The sequence below is a fragment of the Miniopterus schreibersii genome (assembly GCF_964146895.1).
Source record: "Miniopterus schreibersii genome assembly, chromosome: 2".
Lineage (NCBI taxonomy): Eukaryota > Metazoa > Chordata > Mammalia > Chiroptera > Miniopteridae > Miniopterus > Miniopterus schreibersii.
In genome coordinates this window covers 95,305,768-95,324,660 of record NC_138102.1, presented here as the reverse complement: position 1 = coordinate 95,324,660, position 18,893 = coordinate 95,305,768, and the positions used below count along the sequence as shown (strand labels likewise).

The following is an 18,893-nucleotide window of genomic DNA, read 5'->3' as shown; positions in this document are numbered from 1 at the left end:
CGGGTTTCCCTAGAGGCTCCTTAAGTGGGGTCTGAGTATTTTGATTCTTTTAGCTCTAATCCCTGTTATTATACAAGAGCCCTATGGAGGTGATGGTAAGGTATGGGGGCAGGGGAAGTGTTCTGTAGTCCTATGATGACATCTCAGTCTTTTAGTAAGGCTGCCTCAGCTGGGTATTTCCCTTCATCCATATTGAAGGCCAGAGGGGACTGGAGTTGGATTTTTTCCTTCTTGCAGGTTGGTTAGGTGCTGGTAAAATCATTTTCCTTGAGGGATGACTTTGTGAAGGAAAACAGAGCACTCTGAGCATATTTCAAAGTGGTTATGTTTCCCCTACCACTGAAGGAAACAGGAGGAGATTTTTCTGATTTTCTTAAATTTTTTTTCCAATTACACTACATTCAATATTATATTGTATTAGTTTTAGGTGTACGGCATAGTCTCAGATTTTCTCATTCAGAACTTGGTACTAGTAGGGCTTCTGGAGGTAAATCTCAGGAAAGTATAGGGGCCTCTTCTGAATTTTTAACTCTCAAGCTTGTACACACTGAGTCCCCAGCAATTCATTAATTATAGTTTAAAGTGTTCCTACAGATACTGGTTCCAGCTGTGGGCTTCTGTTCCAGAAAGCTGTAATTTTCTGTATCTATTTATCTGTCTTTCCAGTTTTCAGGGAAGCAGTTTGTCCTGTGACCTCAATTCTTTGATAGATCCAAGAGTTGTTGACTTTCAGTTTGTTCAACTATTTTCTTGGACAGGAATGATAACTTCCAAGCTCTTTATATGTCTAACTGGAAATTGGAAGTTGTATTTTTCTTATTGGTTTAGAAGCTCTTTATGTGTTAGGGAAATTAGTTCTTTATCTTGATATGAGATGCACATTTTTATATTTTGTCATTTATCTTTTGAATTTATGTTGTCCTCCATGTAGTTAAATAAATGTTTGTGTGTTTGAATTTATCATTATTTTCTTTTAGTCCTTTGAATCCTGTGATACAATTATAGGTACACCTTGTTTTACTCTGCTTTGCTCTATTGTGCTCCTCACATATTGTGTTTTTATGAATTGAAGGTAAAACCCTCCACCAGCAAAAAGATTATGACCTCCTGAAGGCTCAGAGGGTGGTTAGCATTTTTTAGCAATAAAGTATTTTTAATTAAGATATGTACTTTTTTTTAGACATAATGCTATTGCACACTTAATAGACTATAGTATAGTATAAACATAACTGTTATAGGTCCTGGGAAATAAAAAAATTCGCGTTACTCACTTTATTGTGGTGGCCTGGAACCAAACCTGCAGTATCTCTGAGGTATGCCTGCAGTAAGGCCTTCACAACTCAGATTATAAAGGAATTTATTTATTGTTTCTTTTGGTACTTGTTATGATTTATTTTTATTTTTTAAAATGTTTTTATTGATTTTTAGAGAGCGAGGACAGGGGAGAGAGATAGAAATATCGATGAGAGAGAAACATCGACATCGATCGGCTGCCTCCTGCATGCTCCCTGCCGGGGATGGAGCCTGAAACCTAGGCATGTTCCCTAGCTGGGAATCAAACTAGTAACCTCTTGGTGCATGGGTCGATGCTTAACCACTGAGCCACACTGGCTGGGCATGATTTATTTTTATATCTAAATATATACTCCATTTACATTTTATCCTCAAGTAAAGTATGAAGTTTAGGTACTACTTTTCCCCCAGTTGTCTAGTCAGTTGTTTCAAAACCATTTACTTAATAGTTCATTTTTTCCCCATTGATTGATTATCATGTATTAAATTCCAATAGGTATTGGGGTTTATTTCTGTAATTTTTATTCTGTGTTATTTATCTCTCTTTCACATGCTAATATCAATAATTCATATGATACTATTATGTTTTAATTAGTATAGCTTTAAAATGTTTAAAAATATTCTATGGCTAGTTACCCCTTTATTTTTAATTTTTATTTTTAATCCTCACCAGAGGATATTTTCTATTGCTTTTCAGACGGAGTGGGAGGGGAAGAGAGAGAGGAAGAGAAAGAGAGAGAGAGAAAGAGAGAGAGAGAGAGACATCGATGTGAGAGAGATACATTGATTGGTTGCCTCCTGCACTCTGTCCTGATTGGGCCCTGGATATAGCCTGCAACCGGAGGTACATGCCCTTGACTGGAATTGAACCCAAGACCCTTGAGTCCTTTGGCCCAATGATCTAGCCACTGAGCAAAACAGGCCAAGGCTATTTTTCTTGTCAATTTCAAACTTTTTTTTTTTTTTTTGGTCAATTTAATTTTCTATATAAAATTTAGCATTTGTGTTTCTAATTTAAAAACTTGTTGGTATTTTTATTATAATCATGATAAGTTTTTATGTTAATTTAGAAATGAATGCATAGTTATGAAATTGAGTTCTTTAAAATCTAAGAACATTATATGCCTTTCTGATTGTTCCAAGTTTTCCTTTGTGTCCCAAGAGAGCTTTAAATGTATTTCTTCATATAGATCTTGCACATCTTTGTTCATTTTGTTCCTAGAAATCTTATCTTTCTTTTCTTCTTTTCCATTGTAACTGGGGTCTTTAATCCTTCATTATGTCTCTTAATTGGTTGTTTATATATGCATATACGTTATTTATGTCTATATATTTATTTTTTGGAAACATGCTATTTATAAAAATTTAAAAGTATATGCCTATTATAATAAAGGCCAGTGTTGCACAATGGGGTCTGAGTTCTATGAATTTGGCTGCACCATTGATTAGTCCTGTGGCAGTCAACAAGGTACTTAATCTTTATAAGCCAGTTTCTTCATGTGTCAAATGGGATAATAATGGTACCTACCTCCTAAGGTAGTTTTGAGGATTAAAAAGATAAAGCACAAAGATGCTTAGAGTTTCTGGAATGCAGTGAGCAGTGAGTAAACGCTGGCTAAAACAGTTTTGTGCTCGTACCATTGAAGCTTAAGTCTAGTGCATGGGAGTCAGATGGGGAATAGATGTCAACCTTCCCAAACCACTCTTCTCCAGCCACACTCCTCTGTTCTCAAACAACAGCCCTGGACTGAACTGAGGGCTGCAGAGTGGGTGGGGGGAATTAAGGGAATGGGGATGTAAGGCTAGAGGCCCGGTTACACCTTGTTGTTGTAGCAAAGAAATAAAATGATTTGGTGGTGATTTGCATTTGAGGTGTCCAATGAAATCAGAGGAGATGAATGTTAATGAACTAAGCAGTGGAAGTGAACAGAGAGCTTTTTCAAATTGTGACCTTAAATTGGAAGGGACTTGATAGTTTACAGGCCATTTATACGTATGTACTTGTATCAAATTCATAGGGAGTAGATGGGTGTTGGGGAAGACAGGTCCAGATCTGCTGATCTAAGCTGGTGCTCATTGCTCTTCATGACTCGTCCCTTATTATTTATTCCAATCTGGGGCTAATTACCAAATTGTCAGCAGAAAAGACAGAGGACAAACTGGAAGAAGGGAAAACAAGAAGGATTAAAATATTTTGAGAAGAGATAGCCTAAGAGAGCTTGGGGATTGCAGTAAAGAATAGTATTTGCTGAATATACCATGTGCAGAAATCCCTGGGGAACTATGTTAGGAATAGTATAATAACAGCAACCATGTCTTAAGTGTCTATTATGTGCTGCCTGTTTTATGTGCATTTTTTCTTTTATTCTTAACAATCTTCCAAGGCAGGTGCTATTATGCCAATTACACCACATGTCTCAAGAAAGCCAGGCCTCAGTCTTCTTGGAGCTTAACATCTATATACTAATTGAAGAATACTTGTAAAACACACTTACAGGCCTGGACATAGGAGCTCCTGATAATGCAGAGCTGGGAAGGAATTGTGAAGAAGTCAGCCATAGCCATTGGGGTGAGCTTCCAAGAAATGTGATGTGAGCAGTGAAAGGAAGGACCTTGTTTCTATGTCTGTAATAGGAAAGCTGGGAGAGAAACAGGATGGGTAAGTTAATGGGCAAGGAAGCAGGAAAGTTTTCCTGCAGCTGGAGTTAGGAATGTGGATGGAGTGTGGACTAAGCCAACTGCAGTGGAAAGGGATGCCCAGAGGAGACTGCCTCTAAGTGGGAAAATGCTCCATCAGCGACTTAGTCTGCTCTCCCTTTGCTGCATTGCTTTTTAAAGTGACAGTCCCCAGGCTTCAGGATTCTTAAGCTGAAATGGTCTTTGCTCATTGGCTGACAGTCTAAATTCAGATCGAAAGAATGTGGTGGGAGACAGCTGGTGGAAATTGTCCCAGTCCTGCCTTCAGTGGAAATGTCCATGTGCTGCTCGGCTGCCTCTTGATCAAGCCTCTCCCCTTTTCCATCTCTCTTGTCCGCCTGTCTCTTCCTTCATCAGGTTTCTTAAAAAAGTAACCACCCGGCTCATTGCACCCAAGTGGTCCAGGCATACCCCTGCTTAACCCACCGCTGCTGGCTGCCCCCCAGATGAACGCAGGCTTCTGGGGTGGTTTATGAGAAGTGACACTTGCTCCGCAGCTCCTTGTATCCACCACCGAGCAGTCAATGTGAAAGCCCACAGTGGATGGACTGCTGGAAATACCGCTGGGCAGGGCGCCGGTGCTTCATGAACACGTGAGCAGCACGCAGGAGGCAGCGCCGGCACCCCATGATCCGGGACTGCGGCAAATGGGTGTGGGAATGGGAACAAGGGAGGGTCACTTCGTCCCTGTCCTTGTTCCTCGCCCACCCGAGCATGTCGTCCACGAGGGGGCAGGGTGAGGTTGCCCCAGGTCGCCCGAGAATCTGCAAATTCATCGCTGCCTTTCATCTCCACAACCTTCGGTCCCGAGGGGGACACCCTGGCCTTTCCCCTCCAGCCTTTCCCCTCTTGCTGCTAAGGCGGGTCCGACTTCTCCCCCCAAAAGGCTCCGATTCCCCTTCCCGCCGCAGGGGTCCAGTCTCTGCTCAGACTTCGCTCCTCACCGCTCACCCCGCAGTCAGGCTGCGCGCAAGTCTCTCCAAGTTTCCCCATCCTGACCTGAGAGTCGGGCCCTTTCTAGGACAATGTGAACAAAGGAGCGGAGAGAGGGGCCCGCGGGCGGTTGCGAGGGGAATGTGAGTGCGAGTGTGTGTGTGTGTGTGTGTGTGTCCCCGCGCGTGTGGTGGAAAACCACCTCGGGACCCGGCGCAGAGTGCGCCTAGCCTGGCGCTGCAGTGCTCCTCGGAGCTCGGGGCGGCGGGTTGCTTTGTCTCGGCCACGGCAGGGCGGGGAGGCGGCCGGCCGCCAGCAGAAACCCGAGGCCGGCTCTGGAGCCTGGGCTTCCACGCTGGCTCCCGGGCTGAGCGGGAAGCCCCCACGCGCCGGGCTCTCCTGGGCTCCGGCCGTGGAGGGGACACTGGACTTGCTTCTCCTCATCCGAGCTCGCTCCGAGTAGCGTGGTCTAGGGACAGAGGGACCCACTGGAGCGCTCCCGGCCCGACTCTCCGCCCGCGCGCGCAGGTCCAACTCCGTGACAGAGGCGGGTCTTGGGCGCCCGGCGTCGCCCGCACTGCAGCCTTCAGGACCGCACCGGCGGGACCTGAACAGCGCCCACGGAGATGCCCGGCAGAAAGGCCGGCCAAAACCGACCCGTAGGCCACACCTGCGTGTGTGTGCGTGTGTGTGTGAGTGTCTGTGTGTGTGTGGGGGGGGGGGGGCTGGGGTCGCGTCTGCTCGTCTCACCTGCAGTACCCTTAGCCCCGCAGAGGAATGAAGGAGAAACTGCGATGTCCATTCAATGTCGTTAAGTCAGACCCCTTCCCTCCAACTCCCTTAACTAAGTTGTATTTTTCATGCAATATTAGAGTCCACGCGAAACTACTTTCCCACTCCTGCCTGAACCTTCATCACTGCGCCGAGCCAAGTTTTGGGGTCCAGGCTCCAGTTCCGCAGGAGAACTTGGAGTCTCAGGGCTTGCGTCCCCTGCGTCTCTCCGAGCGTCTTTGTAACGCGGGGTTCCGGGCTGGTCCCCGGGTGGTCGCGCCCGGCTGGCCGCGCTGGGCCTGCCGCAGCGTGCGGATGCGGGCAGGCGCTAGGACCGCGGGGCGCGCGGGCGGCGCAGCACTACCTTAAACCCGGCCCAATGCCGCTGCTGCGCCACTCGGCGCGCCGGCGGGGCTGCGCAGGACCAGCGCTCCGCCCGTCACCAGGCTGGAGCCCGCGCGGCAACACCTGTTCGCGGCCGCAGGGCGCACGCGATCTGTGGACACCGCTCCCTCGCTCGCCGCTGGCCGTCCGCGCTGAACCAATGGACCTCCGCCGAGCCGCCGCACGATTCGGGATCCCAGCTTTGGACGCTTAAAGTTTTCTTTTTGTTTTATTATTTTATTATTGATTTTTTTGGAGGGGGGATCGGGAGGGGAGAGTCTTCGGCGCTACCAACGTGAGATTTTTTTTTCCCTCCTGGAAGGATTCCTGCTGATGTCTGCAGAGTCGGTTAGAATAAAAACGGCGCATGCCTTCCCCGGAGTCAGGACCCGTGGATTCTGACGTAGCCGGTGCATCTTAAAATCCTATAATAACGCCTAGGCATTGAAGTTGCTACGGTCATTCCGATCTGGAACCAAATGGAGAAACTACGAAATTACCCCAGTATGACCATCGGCTGGGATGCAGACCTTCCTGCCTGCTAGGAGCCGGGGCTCTACCCAGAGAGATACATAGATGTGTTTATCAGTGTGTCGGTGTGTGAGTATACAGCGCTGGTTTCTTAGGCTATTAGTGGTTTGACCTTGAACCTGTGCCAGTGAAACGGCAGATTACTTTTATTTATGCATTTCATGGATTGAAGAAAAGAACGTGTTGTTTTTCCCCCCCTCTCTGCAACCGCAGTACGGGAGGGGAGTTGGATATACCTCGCCTAAGATTTCCCGGGTTGGCACCATCATTATTGTTTATCCCTGTGCTCCAACAGCCCAGCCTTCTGATGGCTCCCTTAGGTGAAGTTGGGAACTATTTCGGTGTGCAGGATGCAGTGCCGTTTGGGAATGTGCCCGTGTTGCCGGTGGACAGCCCGGTTTTACTAAGTGACCACCTGGGTCAGTCCGAAGCAGGGGGGCTTCCCCGGGGACCGGCAGTCACGGACTTGGATCATTTAAAGGGGATTCTCAGGCGGAGGCAGCTCTACTGCAGGACTGGATTTCACTTGGAAATCTTCCCCAATGGTACTATCCAGGGAACCAGGAAAGACCACAGCCGATTCGGTAGGTATTAACACTCTCGTGTCCGCGCCGTGACACATCTGGATTATAACTACCAAGAAGGGGGTGGCCGGGCTGGGTTGAGGGAAGGGTCTCTCACACTTTCTGCCTCTGTCTTGCCAGCTTAAAAAAAAAAAAAAAAAAAAAAAAGCCTCCGGAATTGCAGGTCTGCCGCTGGCACTGATGCAAGTCTACATTGAAAGGCTTTAAAAAAAATTAATTTTTAAAAGAAGGGCATGATTTATAAATATCACACAAATTCCTCGTTCTTTTACACCAGATATACAGAAAGATCGGGTTTAGGAATTTTTGTTTTGTTTTTTTGGATGGACCAATTCCAGGAGTTTCAAGCTTTAATCATTAACTACTGAGAACTTAAAAATGCATTTTCCTGAAGGCACGGGTCATTATAATCTGGTGCCCCAATGAAGTTTTTGCCCCTCCCCCCTTTCCTCTGACAATTATCTTGCTTGAACTGTAAATGAAAGGTATTGATTCCCACTGTGAGGGTCTCAACCCCTTGAGCCAGGCTTGCTGGCTGAGTGTTCTTTTGGGAGAAGGACTGAAGTCACCTATTAGATTTGGGAAGGGACAGGACGCTCACTGGGGGCGCTTGTCCTTCCAGCCATCAAGTTACCACCGACGCTCTGCAGTTTTCATAGTGTGCAGCCTAGGTGGGGTTCCTGGGAGGCTCTCTGGTATGAGTGTGTGCGCGGGTGCAAAAACTGCGAGCTAATTCTATAGAGCATTCAGTTCCGAGGATTTCACTCCCCCATAAGAGTACTTGTGACTCAGCATGGAGGCTACCGACCGGAGGGCTGGTAACCATCGCCTTTCATTTCTGCACACACATGCCAGCTGGGCCACCCTGAGCCCAATAGTCTGCACAGTCCAGGTGGGGGACTCTGTTTTTCCCCCCTTTGCTTGCACAAAAAATAAAATACAAAAGAAAAAAAAAGTGCCAGTTTGGGCCACCAGGCTGTTGGAAGAAGTTGCCTTTTGAGTGGACCCACCTGACAACACTTAAAGTGGGTCATAAAAAACAAAGTCCCTCGGTGATTTTTCTCTCTCAAGCTTTCATGCCAGATGTTGACCGCAATCTAAACTATCTGTTTTAGGTTTGGGGGCTGTGGATGAGTTCAGAGGCGAGCAGGATTCAGACCTGGGATGGGATGGCCCAGCATTTTGTCCCTTTGCTTCCCCAAAGCCTCAGCTCCAAGCTGAACCTGTTAGTACAAAAAAAAAAAAAAAAAAAAAAAAAAAGGGTAACTGTCGGCCTTGCAATTACTCAGTTGAAACATCTCCCCCCCCCCCCCCCCCGCACCCCTCTCCCCATCCCCATTGGACTCAGCTCCCGTGGTTGTACAGCAGACTAAACTTTACAAGTGCCGCCCTGGACACTGGCGGTGGGCACCGTAGATGGGACTGCTGGAGTGTAGGGGTCGCAGCCGCCGCCCTGCGTCCCAGCCGCACCCACCCGGGCGAGCGGCGAAGGCGGGGGCCTCCGTGAGCCCCGCAGCAAAACGGGGTCCTCGCGCGGTCTGCGGACAGGTGCGGGCTCCGCAGCCCCAGCCCGCGGAGCTTTTGGCGGTCGCCCAGTCAACTCCGCGCGGTCCTAACGCGCTCCACGTCTGGCGATCTCTCCCTGGCTGGTGCGCCCTGCGGGACTGCGGGACTCCCGACTCCTGTCTGGGGACCACGGGCGGTGGCTTGCACACTTATGGCCGCGTTTGGGGAACCAGGTTTTTGGCCCAAGTTGAGTCCCTTCGTTTCTTTGTGTGTGTGGGGGTCTGCGGGGCTGACAGCCGCCGCCCCGGCTGCGAGGTGGTTTTCGGTGTGGGAACCCCTGGAGGCGCGCGCCGCGGCGGGAGACTTAGTGGCGGGGCCTGAGGACCCGCTGGATATTGGTGCCTGATCTCCCTGTTCTATCTTGGATCCTTCTCCCTCTTTCGGAAGCGCACAGGCAGGGCACGGAGAGTTGCTGAGCTCTGCGGTGCCCGGGAGGTGGGTCGGGGCCCAGGCCGGCAAGTCTGGAGTGCGGGGGAAGAGATGGGGGGCGGACAAAGGCCAGGCGGAACGACGGCAAGCTATTGTTAACTGCTTTCCGGAGCCCGGCTTACGGCCAGTTGCCGGAGGCCCGCTTTCCAGGGCTGGGGTGGGCCGACTTTTTCGCTCGGGGACCCCGGGGCGCTGCGGCGGCGCACCTGGCAGGCATTGTGTGAACTGGCCGAGCCTGGTCTTTGAGGAACCCTCGGAACCCCGGTGCAGCACGACTGGGCCCAGCGTAGAGAGATTATGAGATGTGCCAGCGAGGGAAGGTGGGGACAACGAGGGTGAGGAGGACCCCGAGAGGCGCGCTCTGGGGTCGGCGGACAAGATCTGCCGGTACATCGGCTGAATAAAGACGATAAAACAACAACAAAAACCTAGACCTCGTCACTCTCCCCGCCCCCATCCTGGAGGTGACATCGCTACTGTTTAGACTCACAGGGCACTGTCGGCCGGGTTGGCAGGGGTATTGTGTGTGGGAAGGCGGGGAGCGGAGGCCTCCGCCCGGGTCGAGTATGGGGGGCGCGGAGCCCGGAGCTGGAGGGTTGGCAGGAGCTGGCGGCGGGGGAAGGGCGCTCCTGGCGCTCAGCGGTGTAGCTCTCGGTGGCTTGGTTGGAGCTGAGTGGGTGGCTCTGCGCAGTGGGGGTGGGGAAAAGGGTTATTTTAGTCTTTCATCTGGTTGCAGTGAGAACGGCCGCCGGGGTGACAGCAGTGTCGCGGTCTCCCGCTGCTACCGCTGCGGCAGGTCCCAATATTAGCAACCTCTGCAGCTTAGAGCGAGAGCCGGGTGCCGCCTGCCCTCCCTGCGCAGCTGCGCCGGGGCAGCCGGCGGCACTAGGACCCGGCTCCTGGCCAGCGGGGGCTGCGGCAGCGCTTCACACCTGGCACCGGGCACCCGCCGCTACGCTCTTTCTCGGACTCTTCTCCGGGGACAGAGTTCTTTACCCTCAGTGTCTCCTCCCAGTCTCTGAAAAGAGTAACTGTGGGGCAGGGGCGGGCTGCTTTACACTTTGATAAATATAGAAGGTGTATCTCCCACCTGGAATGAACCTGCAGGAGGAAAGTGACCCCCACCCCCGCAGGTGACTGCGGCTTTGGGCGGGCCTGGTGGAGACAACTGCGGCACTGCAGGGGACGCGGGGTGCGGGGATCTTACTGTTGTCCCAGCAGGAGCTGCATCGGTGACAACTTAGGGACCTTGAGGGAGCCCTGTATTTTTCCCTTTGAGGGTGGTGGTGTGGAGATAATGAATTGGGAGTTGTGTCTCTGGGGCACAGGCTAGGGGAGCCAGACGTTTCATTTCCTCCCCCCCCCCCCCCCCCAAAGCGCTTGCTCAGCAGAAAAATGTGAGCAGAACATCAATTGAGAAAATGGTCATGTAGAAGAATAAAAAAGTGAGCGTCGGGCCTGATCCTCTATTTTACTTGCACAGGGAAGGAATCCTGAGTACTTAACCCTAACCTTGGTGGAAAGATGGCCTGCTTCTCTGGCTGTGCCTTGTGGCCTGACAGGACCCCAGATGAGGCCTGCAAAGACCTGAGATGAGCACCCTAACTGGGGCTGCACTTCAAAGGGGCCAGGTGTCAGGTGGAAGTTGTACTAGAGGGTAGCATTACCTTTTTTTTTTTTTTTTTTTTAAGAGGTTACAGCAATCTTATTTCCAGGGTTTTGCATTTCAAAAAATTATGTTCTGTGTATCTGGCTCTTCAGCATCTCGATAAGGGAAAGACTGCCTATTTAAGGAGCTGTTTAGGACTGGTCCAGAGTCTTGAAAAACTGGTGGGATTATAACTGCCATTCAGGTAGTCATTTTTTAAGTAACTCTGAGATTTGCTCAAGTTGCTGCTGACTGGAATTTCTGGGATGTAGGCCCTGATATGAATGACTGGATGGCCCTGGTGTGGGGTTGCTGGCTGAGCAGGGAACTCTGTAGTAGGGGGTTTAATCTTCTCAAAGTCTCATCTCATGCCTCTCTCCACAGCCTGCGTACATTCTTGTCCTTTGAAGAATGCAGCTCTGCTCTGTTAAGTGTTGGGGACTTTTAGGCAAGAGGGCTGTTGAACATGGGCTAGAGTGGAGCACCCTCTGTCCACCCTCCCACTTCCCAGGGCTGGTCTTGTTATGGCCTTGGAGGTGAGGCACAATACAGGGGGCTCTTGGGAGCTGGGCCAGCTTTGGGTTAATAGTTCATTTGAACAGAACTCTGGGGCTGATCACTGCTACCTGCTCAGTCTGGAGCAAGGATGGAGGTCTGGTGTGGTTTTTTTCCTGAAGTGGTCCCAAAGAACTGACCTGGCCTCTCGTGGACCAGGGATGACCTCAGACAGCATAAGACCCTCTGGAACCCAGTGAGCTCATCATCACTGGGAACTGTTGGCTGCTGTGAAAGGGAATTGCCAAATGAAACTAGGCATGGACCCTGTATTTCCCATGTACCTCCATCAATACCCATTACTTGAGGATGTCTAGGTTGTGTCTGCCTAAGAGGAGAGACAGATCACCATGGTACACACCTGAGGGCCACAGTATTCATTTTAGGCACAATCCCTCCCTCCCTCCTTCCCTTCTTTCTTCCTTTTTCTCTTCTTTACTCTTTCCTTTTCCCCCCTCCTCTCCTGTTGATCATTAAGCATTTAAATGTCCCTACACAGAAGCCTTCTCCTGGGCCTCCTCTGTGCTGAACAGGTAATGGGGAGTGGGTCTTACTCAAATGAGGACAGTTAGAAGATGTTCTTGGCTCAGGCCAAAAGAGGTGAGCTGACTTGGTTGAGGTTATACAGTTCACTGGGGACAAGATGGTACTATAAATGGTAAGGATTCCAGTCTGGCCTGGGTATATGTGTGTGTATGCAGATCTTGTTGCCAGGTTGTCAGGTCTTTCTGACTCAAACAGAAAGACCTGGAGTGGCCGTGACTCAAACATTCAGGTGTTCCATTGGCTCTCAGATCACTGAGATGACCTTATGAAAAGCTGAACTGTTCTTTTGAGGTCTTTACTTTTCAAGGAGTTGCAGAGATATGGATGGTGTCTGAGGTGATGAAATCTTTTCCACCTGGGGTCACTAGATAGGAAGTTCCTTTTCATATGGTGAGCCTCTTGGAGGCTTGTCCCAGGTACTATTTCATTTAGGAAGCCCCTCTGATTCCCCTTCTCAAGCCCATCCTTGGACACTGATTCTTCCTCAAAAGGCTCCCTCTCACTGCATTCACTGCATTGTTAGTAGATTCATCTTTTATTCATCCTTTCTCCCATTAGATGGGAGGCCTTTGAGGTTATAGCGCCTAGGTTATATCTTATTCATCCTTGTATGCTCAACAAATGGCCTGGAGCTTGGCTTATAATAGTCACTCACTAATAGTTTGTTGATTGAATAAGTTAATACAATGAATTACAGCTATCTTGATGTGAGAAAAGAAACAAGATAGATATCTTAATACTTTCATTTCCAAGGTATATAATAATAACAACTTCAGAACTTAAGCTATTTTAACAGAAGAAGCTATATGCTTGCTCTGTGCGCGTAGATAATTTGGATAAATAGTCTACACATGTTAGATATGCCTACCTTCCCAAGGTCTATGTGAGAAGAGAGTGTAGTCCTGGTGGCTCACCTGTTTCCATTTCTTCTGCTACTCCTAGTTCTGCCCATGGGGTCTGTGGAATCTCACCTAGGCAACATCTTCTAGTTGCTAGTCATGGAACAACTATATAGAAATGGTACAGAAATCATGGATCTGGGAAAAAAAGGTGAAACTAATGGTAAGATATGTGTAATAGATGAGGAGATAAGCTTTGGTGTCTGTTTGCTTGGGGGCAAGTTATTTAATACCCTTAAACCTCAGGGTCCCCATTGGTAAAATGGAGATTAAAATATTTAATGAGCCTTGGTCAGGTGGCTCAGTTGGTTGGAGCATAAAATGTTGCCCCAAAATGTTGTGGGTTCGATTTCTGGTTAGGGCACATACCTAGATTGTGGGTTCAATCCCTGGTTGGGGCACATGTGGGAGGCAACTGATTGATATTTCTCTCTCATGTTGATGTTTCTCATTCTCTCTCTCTCTCCCCCTTCCTCTCTCTCCAAAATCAATACACATATCCTCAGGTGAGGATTAAAAAAATATTATAATGAGTAGGATTGTACTGAGGATTGAATGAGAGAAGGCCTCTCATTTGGCACTAAATTTTCAAGTGTTCTAGCTATTAATTAGATTGTTATTGTTGTTATTCTTGATATTCTGCATACTAGCCAGTTGTATGGTTTTGTGAAGTCACATACTCCCTGTTTCTTGTTGGGCATGAAGGTCACCATTGGCCAATATTCATTATTCTCAGAGCTGCCTCCGTCTAGGGAAAGAAGAAAGGGCACCACATACCCTTTTAGAAGATGTGAGTATTTTTGTTTTGTGATTAATCTTTTCCCTGTTGAAATGGTTTACCTTATTGGTCAGAACTCCAAGGGGGAAAAATGTTTCCTGTCTTTCATTTTATGATGACAATTGGACATTAATGAATTCCTAATGCTAATTTCAGGGTAACTATGACCTATATTGTGCTGTTTTCAGGTAGCTAAGAAGAGATTCACTTGTATGTGACTTCTAATAGTTGTTAAATGCCACAATTTTAATTATTTTCAACACTAAACGTTAGATATAGTACAATGAAACAAACCGATTGCATCAATAAGTGTGAAATGAGTCTCATGGAAATATTGCCTTATCTTTCAATTTGCTTTGTGAGGTAGGAAAGACTATTAATAAACTTGTTTATTTTTGGTGTATCTTCCATTATCAGATCTGAAATGTAATTTGTAATTTTGCTTTCTATTTTTCCATACAGTATTTCACATTTCAAAAAAGTAGTTTGCAGGTCCAGATAGATATTCTGTGAATTGTAAACACAAGATATTTGTTCTATTTTGTGCTTATAAAAGAATTAGGAATGCCCCTTTATAAGAAATATCTCTTGTCTTTCACATCGCCTTGGGACCCTTTGCTTTATTTTATGTATGTAGTTCATGTATTTTGTTTTTAAATTGTATTTATTGGGGTGACATTGGTTAGTAACTTTATATAAGTTTTAGGTGTACAATTCTATCATAACATCATCTGTATACTCTACTGTGTGCTCCCCACACAAAGTCTCGTCTCCTTTCATCGCCATGTATTTATCATATCTTTTCACTAGAGCACAGTCTGTTTTGTGAGAGTTGAAAAATTAACTGTTTAATATCCATGTAAGTGTTTTTTTGTTAGTCACATGAGACTAACTATAGGCCAATGTTATTCTTCGGTTTTTTTAAACTCTAAAATGTAAGAAAATTTTTCAAGATTTGAAGATTTTTAAAAATCAACTCAATATTTGTTATACATTAATGCAAGGTCTTTACAAAGTCTAGCACTTTATAACAAAATGGAGAAAATGGCTAAGCATGAGTAATATTACATTGTCGCAAATATCCTGTTGGGTAATCATGTTAAAACAACCATATAGTTAGAGAAATTAAAGCCATTGTTACATAGCCATAGAATTCTGGATTTATACCTAGCTTTTAGGTGCTGTTATTCTTAGTGAGGTAAGTAAACAGAAAGAAGGAAATAAAAGGAGATCATTATGTTGACTTGTTTTTGGGATATAGTATTTCATGACTAAAAATCAAGAGTATTTTTGCGTGGCCGGGCGTGGCTCAGTGGTTGAGTGTCGACTTAGAATCCAGGGGACTGGGGTTCAATTCCCAGTCAGGGCACATGCCTGGGTTTCGGGTTCGATCCCCAGTAGGGGGTGTGCAGGAGGCAGCCGATCAATGACTCTCTCATCATTGATGTTTCTATCTCTCTCTCTTCCTCTCCTTTCCTCTCTCTGAAATCAATAAAGATATATTTTTAAAAAAAGTATTTTTGGAATCTGCATTTATTTCCAGAATCTTAATTGCTTAAGTATCTCTATGAGGCTTAGATAACTATAGCAATAATAAATACTTGTTTAAGTAGAAATATTTAGGATGTGTGTAGGCTATTTTAATGTTCCAGATGGAGCTCAATATAGTTATACAGTAGAGAGCTGTATAACTTTTTGTATAAACCAATCAAGTTAGCACCTCATACTCTTATTTTGAGGGACATAAGACCATTTTATGAATAGAAATTTTTTTCTGATCTATGCCCATACACAAATGCTTAATTTCGCATTTATCAACTGGAAGTAAAATTGGGTGTTTTTCTCTCCAGTTATACTCTTTTAGGTTAATTAGAATATGTACACTGGTTTATGTCATATCACTTCTCAGCATATCTATGTAAATACTAGCTTTTTATTTTTAAAATGTTATGCATCATGTTGATAAGTATTTTTGTAGCATTACTATAAAAGCCAGTTCTTTTAGGCATTGGTTTTAAGAGAATACACTTCCTCAATGAGTGTGAGATTATCCCAGTTGGAAGCTAGTCTGAGTCCTTTTTGAAACTTCTAGTGATGATGAGGCTCTAAGGCAATGCTCTGCGCTCTGACCTGCCGTTTGCATTCTGCCCTTTGTCTTGTAGGCATTCTGGAATTTATCAGTATAGCCGTGGGCCTTGTCAGCATTCGAGGCGTGGACAGTGGACTCTACCTCGGCATGAATGAGAAGGGGGAGCTGTACGGATCAGTAAGTACCCAACCTTTATGTCTCACATTGGCTTGAATGCACTTTCTCTAGGTTATAATAGCTTAGATAAAACTGAGTCTGTTGGGAAGGAGAGTGTGAGCTTTTATACTTTTTTGAGGCAAATCATTTCATTTTTATTAATAGATATCAGCCCTGGATCTTCAATAGACCAGAGGTTCTAAGAAAATGCTTTATTCATATGCCAAACCATTTTCATATCAAATACATAAAAATTTACGCGTGAAAAACTCATGTTCTTGTATTGAATGGGAGTTATTTTCGAAATAAGTTGAAATTATTTTCTCCCAAGCTTTGCTAAGCATTGCAATTAAAACTAAAAATAGACCATGCTGGGAGTTTAAACCCTTTTTCTGAGCTACATGAGGTTTTCATTATGGAGTCAGAAGGGAGATGGAAATTGTTGTCAGATATTCTTGTACGTGAATAAGCATATAAATATAATTATTTGCAAGTATTGTATTTCATTTTTGTCTCCCTCACTTCTCATCTTCATTGGTTGTAAGCTGCTTGGGGGAGGTACCTTGGTACATACCAGGTGCCAGGCATTGTTTGGGTGCTCGGGGCAGCAATGGATGAGACAGAGTCTCTGCTTCTGCTTTAAGAGGAGGGGACTGACTTTACAGCTTTGTATCTTATTACTGGTGCTAGCACAGTTTCTGAAACAGTGCATGGTACACAGTGGACATTTAAAATATTTTTTCTAAGCATTAGTATGAATAATAGATTATTAGTTAGCATATACAAACTTGAGTTTTCAACACAAAACTTGTAGTGAAATCAGCCTTTAGTTTTTCATCCCCATTACTGGTGGTCACATGGGAATTTAATCCACTTTGCCATATGAGAACTTGGATTAAAATTTACAAAAAGTTGAAAATTAAAAGAAGCTCAGGAAGGGAGAAGTTCTGGAGTTCTCTGTCGACAGGAATGAAGGGCATATGTGTATTGAATCAGGAAGATTTTCTATAGATAGCTCCTTTCGTAGCCACATACTAGTAAATGTGTGTGTGTGTGTGTGTACAAGGGTTGGAAATAGTATCAAATTTTCACTCAAAAACTCCAGATGACAATAAATTATGGCCTATGTAATTTGAATATAGAACACACATTTTTAATGACACTAGGATGGTTTTCCTGCCTTGGTAAAATTTGAGTCAGGATTGGTTGATTTTGTTTGATATTTAAGTCTTTTTAAAAAAGTGCTTCCTTAAGAGACTAGATTATTTTAAAATGTTTTAAAGCATAGGATTGAGTTTAGTTTTTTAAACACAGTTCTTGGTTTTGATAAAGTTATTTATTTCCTAAATTGTTTGTTAACACTTTAAATGCAGACATAAGATGTAAGGAAGCTTTTCAATTTTTAAATATAAAGTGATGTTCTCCTTTTGCCCCCTCTCCTTAATTTTTTTTTGCCTATAATGTGGCATATACTGTGGATTTAAGTCAGTCACAGTTGAACTCAATAAAATGCTTTTTGTGTATAGGATGCAATCTGACCTTCATTGGATGGCAAAGACTATGGTATATCACAATGATCTCCAAACTTTTAAAATCATATACCACCACCAAAAATGTTTTTGAGTGTGGATTTCAACAATGCATATTAAATTATTTTAAAATTGTATATATAAGATAGTGTTCATAGGTGTTAATTTATAAAACATGTATTAAGGTAAACATTTTTCAAAGATACAATGACTGAGTCAACACAAATGGAGGCTGGACTCTTTGTCCCCCACTCTGGGACCACCTTGCATAACCCTCCAGAGCCCTTGCCCCTTAGAAAAAGATGACTCATCTTTTAGATGAAATGGCTGCATGACAGCCCTCAAGATTTGCTGTTTGATGAGGACAGGGGCGTCCTGATTGTTGTCCAAGCTCAGCCTTGTCTCTCCTTCTGGATTGTTTTGGTGGCCTCCTCTCCTTTCATCCAGTTGCCCTCCTGCCTGTATGGCCCCATCTATAGCACAGACTGGGGACAGAGTGAGGGCCTGGGCCTCAGTGACTGCCAGTGACATGAGTACCTGAGAAGGTGGCCAGGGACAGGAAGTTGGAGAATTCCATTGTGGCAGGTTTTCTGTGACTCCCAACTGCTTTGTTTAGGGCTTTTGGAGCCCATGGAGAGGGGCTAAAAGTGGATTTCTCACTTCCACTGCCCACAGCCATGCGGCCACACAGCCACAGGGCTAGTTGACAGTCCCTATCAGAGCAAAGGGGACAATCTGAGAAAAGGCAGAAAAAGCTCTTTTTCCTTCATTGCTTGAGAAATGTATACCTTTTCACATGTGTCCCCAGGCTTGGACGCTGCTTGGAGGAAAGTGTGACAAGGAATGCGTTTCCACACAGTGTTTCCTTTGTGGAAAAGTATCTTAAGTGGCTTCTGTGCATTCTGCCTCTCCCATCTCCAATTCATTCTCTACATGAATGGGAGAATTACCTCCAAACCCCAGAGATGAATGTCCTTCTAAGCTCAGACCCCTTCCAGTGCTTTCCTTTAAAGGCTAGTGCCCATGTTCTTTAGCGATGCAATCAATATTATCACAAACACTGTGCCAATCCCATCTCTTGCTCTCTTTCCCCATGGAATTTGAGTTGTCCACTTGCTGTTCTATCTAATTTGTACATGTGGTCAAGTTAACCCCTTTCTCTGGCATGTCTTTCTCTTCTCTACTCTACCTGAGGAAGCAGCCTTCTTTCTTTAAGAGTCAGTGAAAATATTGCCTCTCCTGCAAAACCTTCACCATACCCCTAACTTGAACCACAGTTATTCTGGTTAGCAGTTCTGGTGTTTTCTTTTGGACCCCTGTAGCACTGCCTATATTTCCATGTCACTCAAGTAACAATGCGATATCTAATGTAGTTAATTGTATTTCTGTAATCCCTAATGTTGCCTAACACATAGCCGTGGCCCTTGTACATGATAGGTGCTCAATAAATACTTGTTGTATTGAAATGAATGAAACATTGTGATTTCTTTTTATGCTTCATTAAA

At 45.5% G+C, this 18,893-nt stretch overlaps 1 protein-coding gene across 4 annotated transcripts in view; it reads left to right on the top strand.

Moving 5' to 3' along the window:
* Nucleotides 1-18,893, top strand: part of FGF9 (fibroblast growth factor 9) — a 133,845-nt gene that overhangs the window by 83,489 nt on the left and 31,463 nt on the right. The window contains exons 1-2 of one of the 4 annotated variants that reach the window (XM_081129898.1): nucleotides 6,144-7,193; nucleotides 15,777-15,880. In XM_081129898.1, the coding sequence (XP_080986024.1) occupies nucleotides 6,917-7,193; nucleotides 15,777-15,880 (381 nt within the window). In that variant the 5' untranslated portion in view covers nucleotides 6,144-6,916. Of the gene's footprint in view, nucleotides 1-6,143; nucleotides 7,194-8,818; nucleotides 8,946-13,364; nucleotides 13,627-15,776; nucleotides 15,881-18,893 lie in introns of those variants that run through there. The other 3 variants (XM_081129900.1, XM_081129899.1, XM_081129901.1) reach the window with 3 other exon arrangements.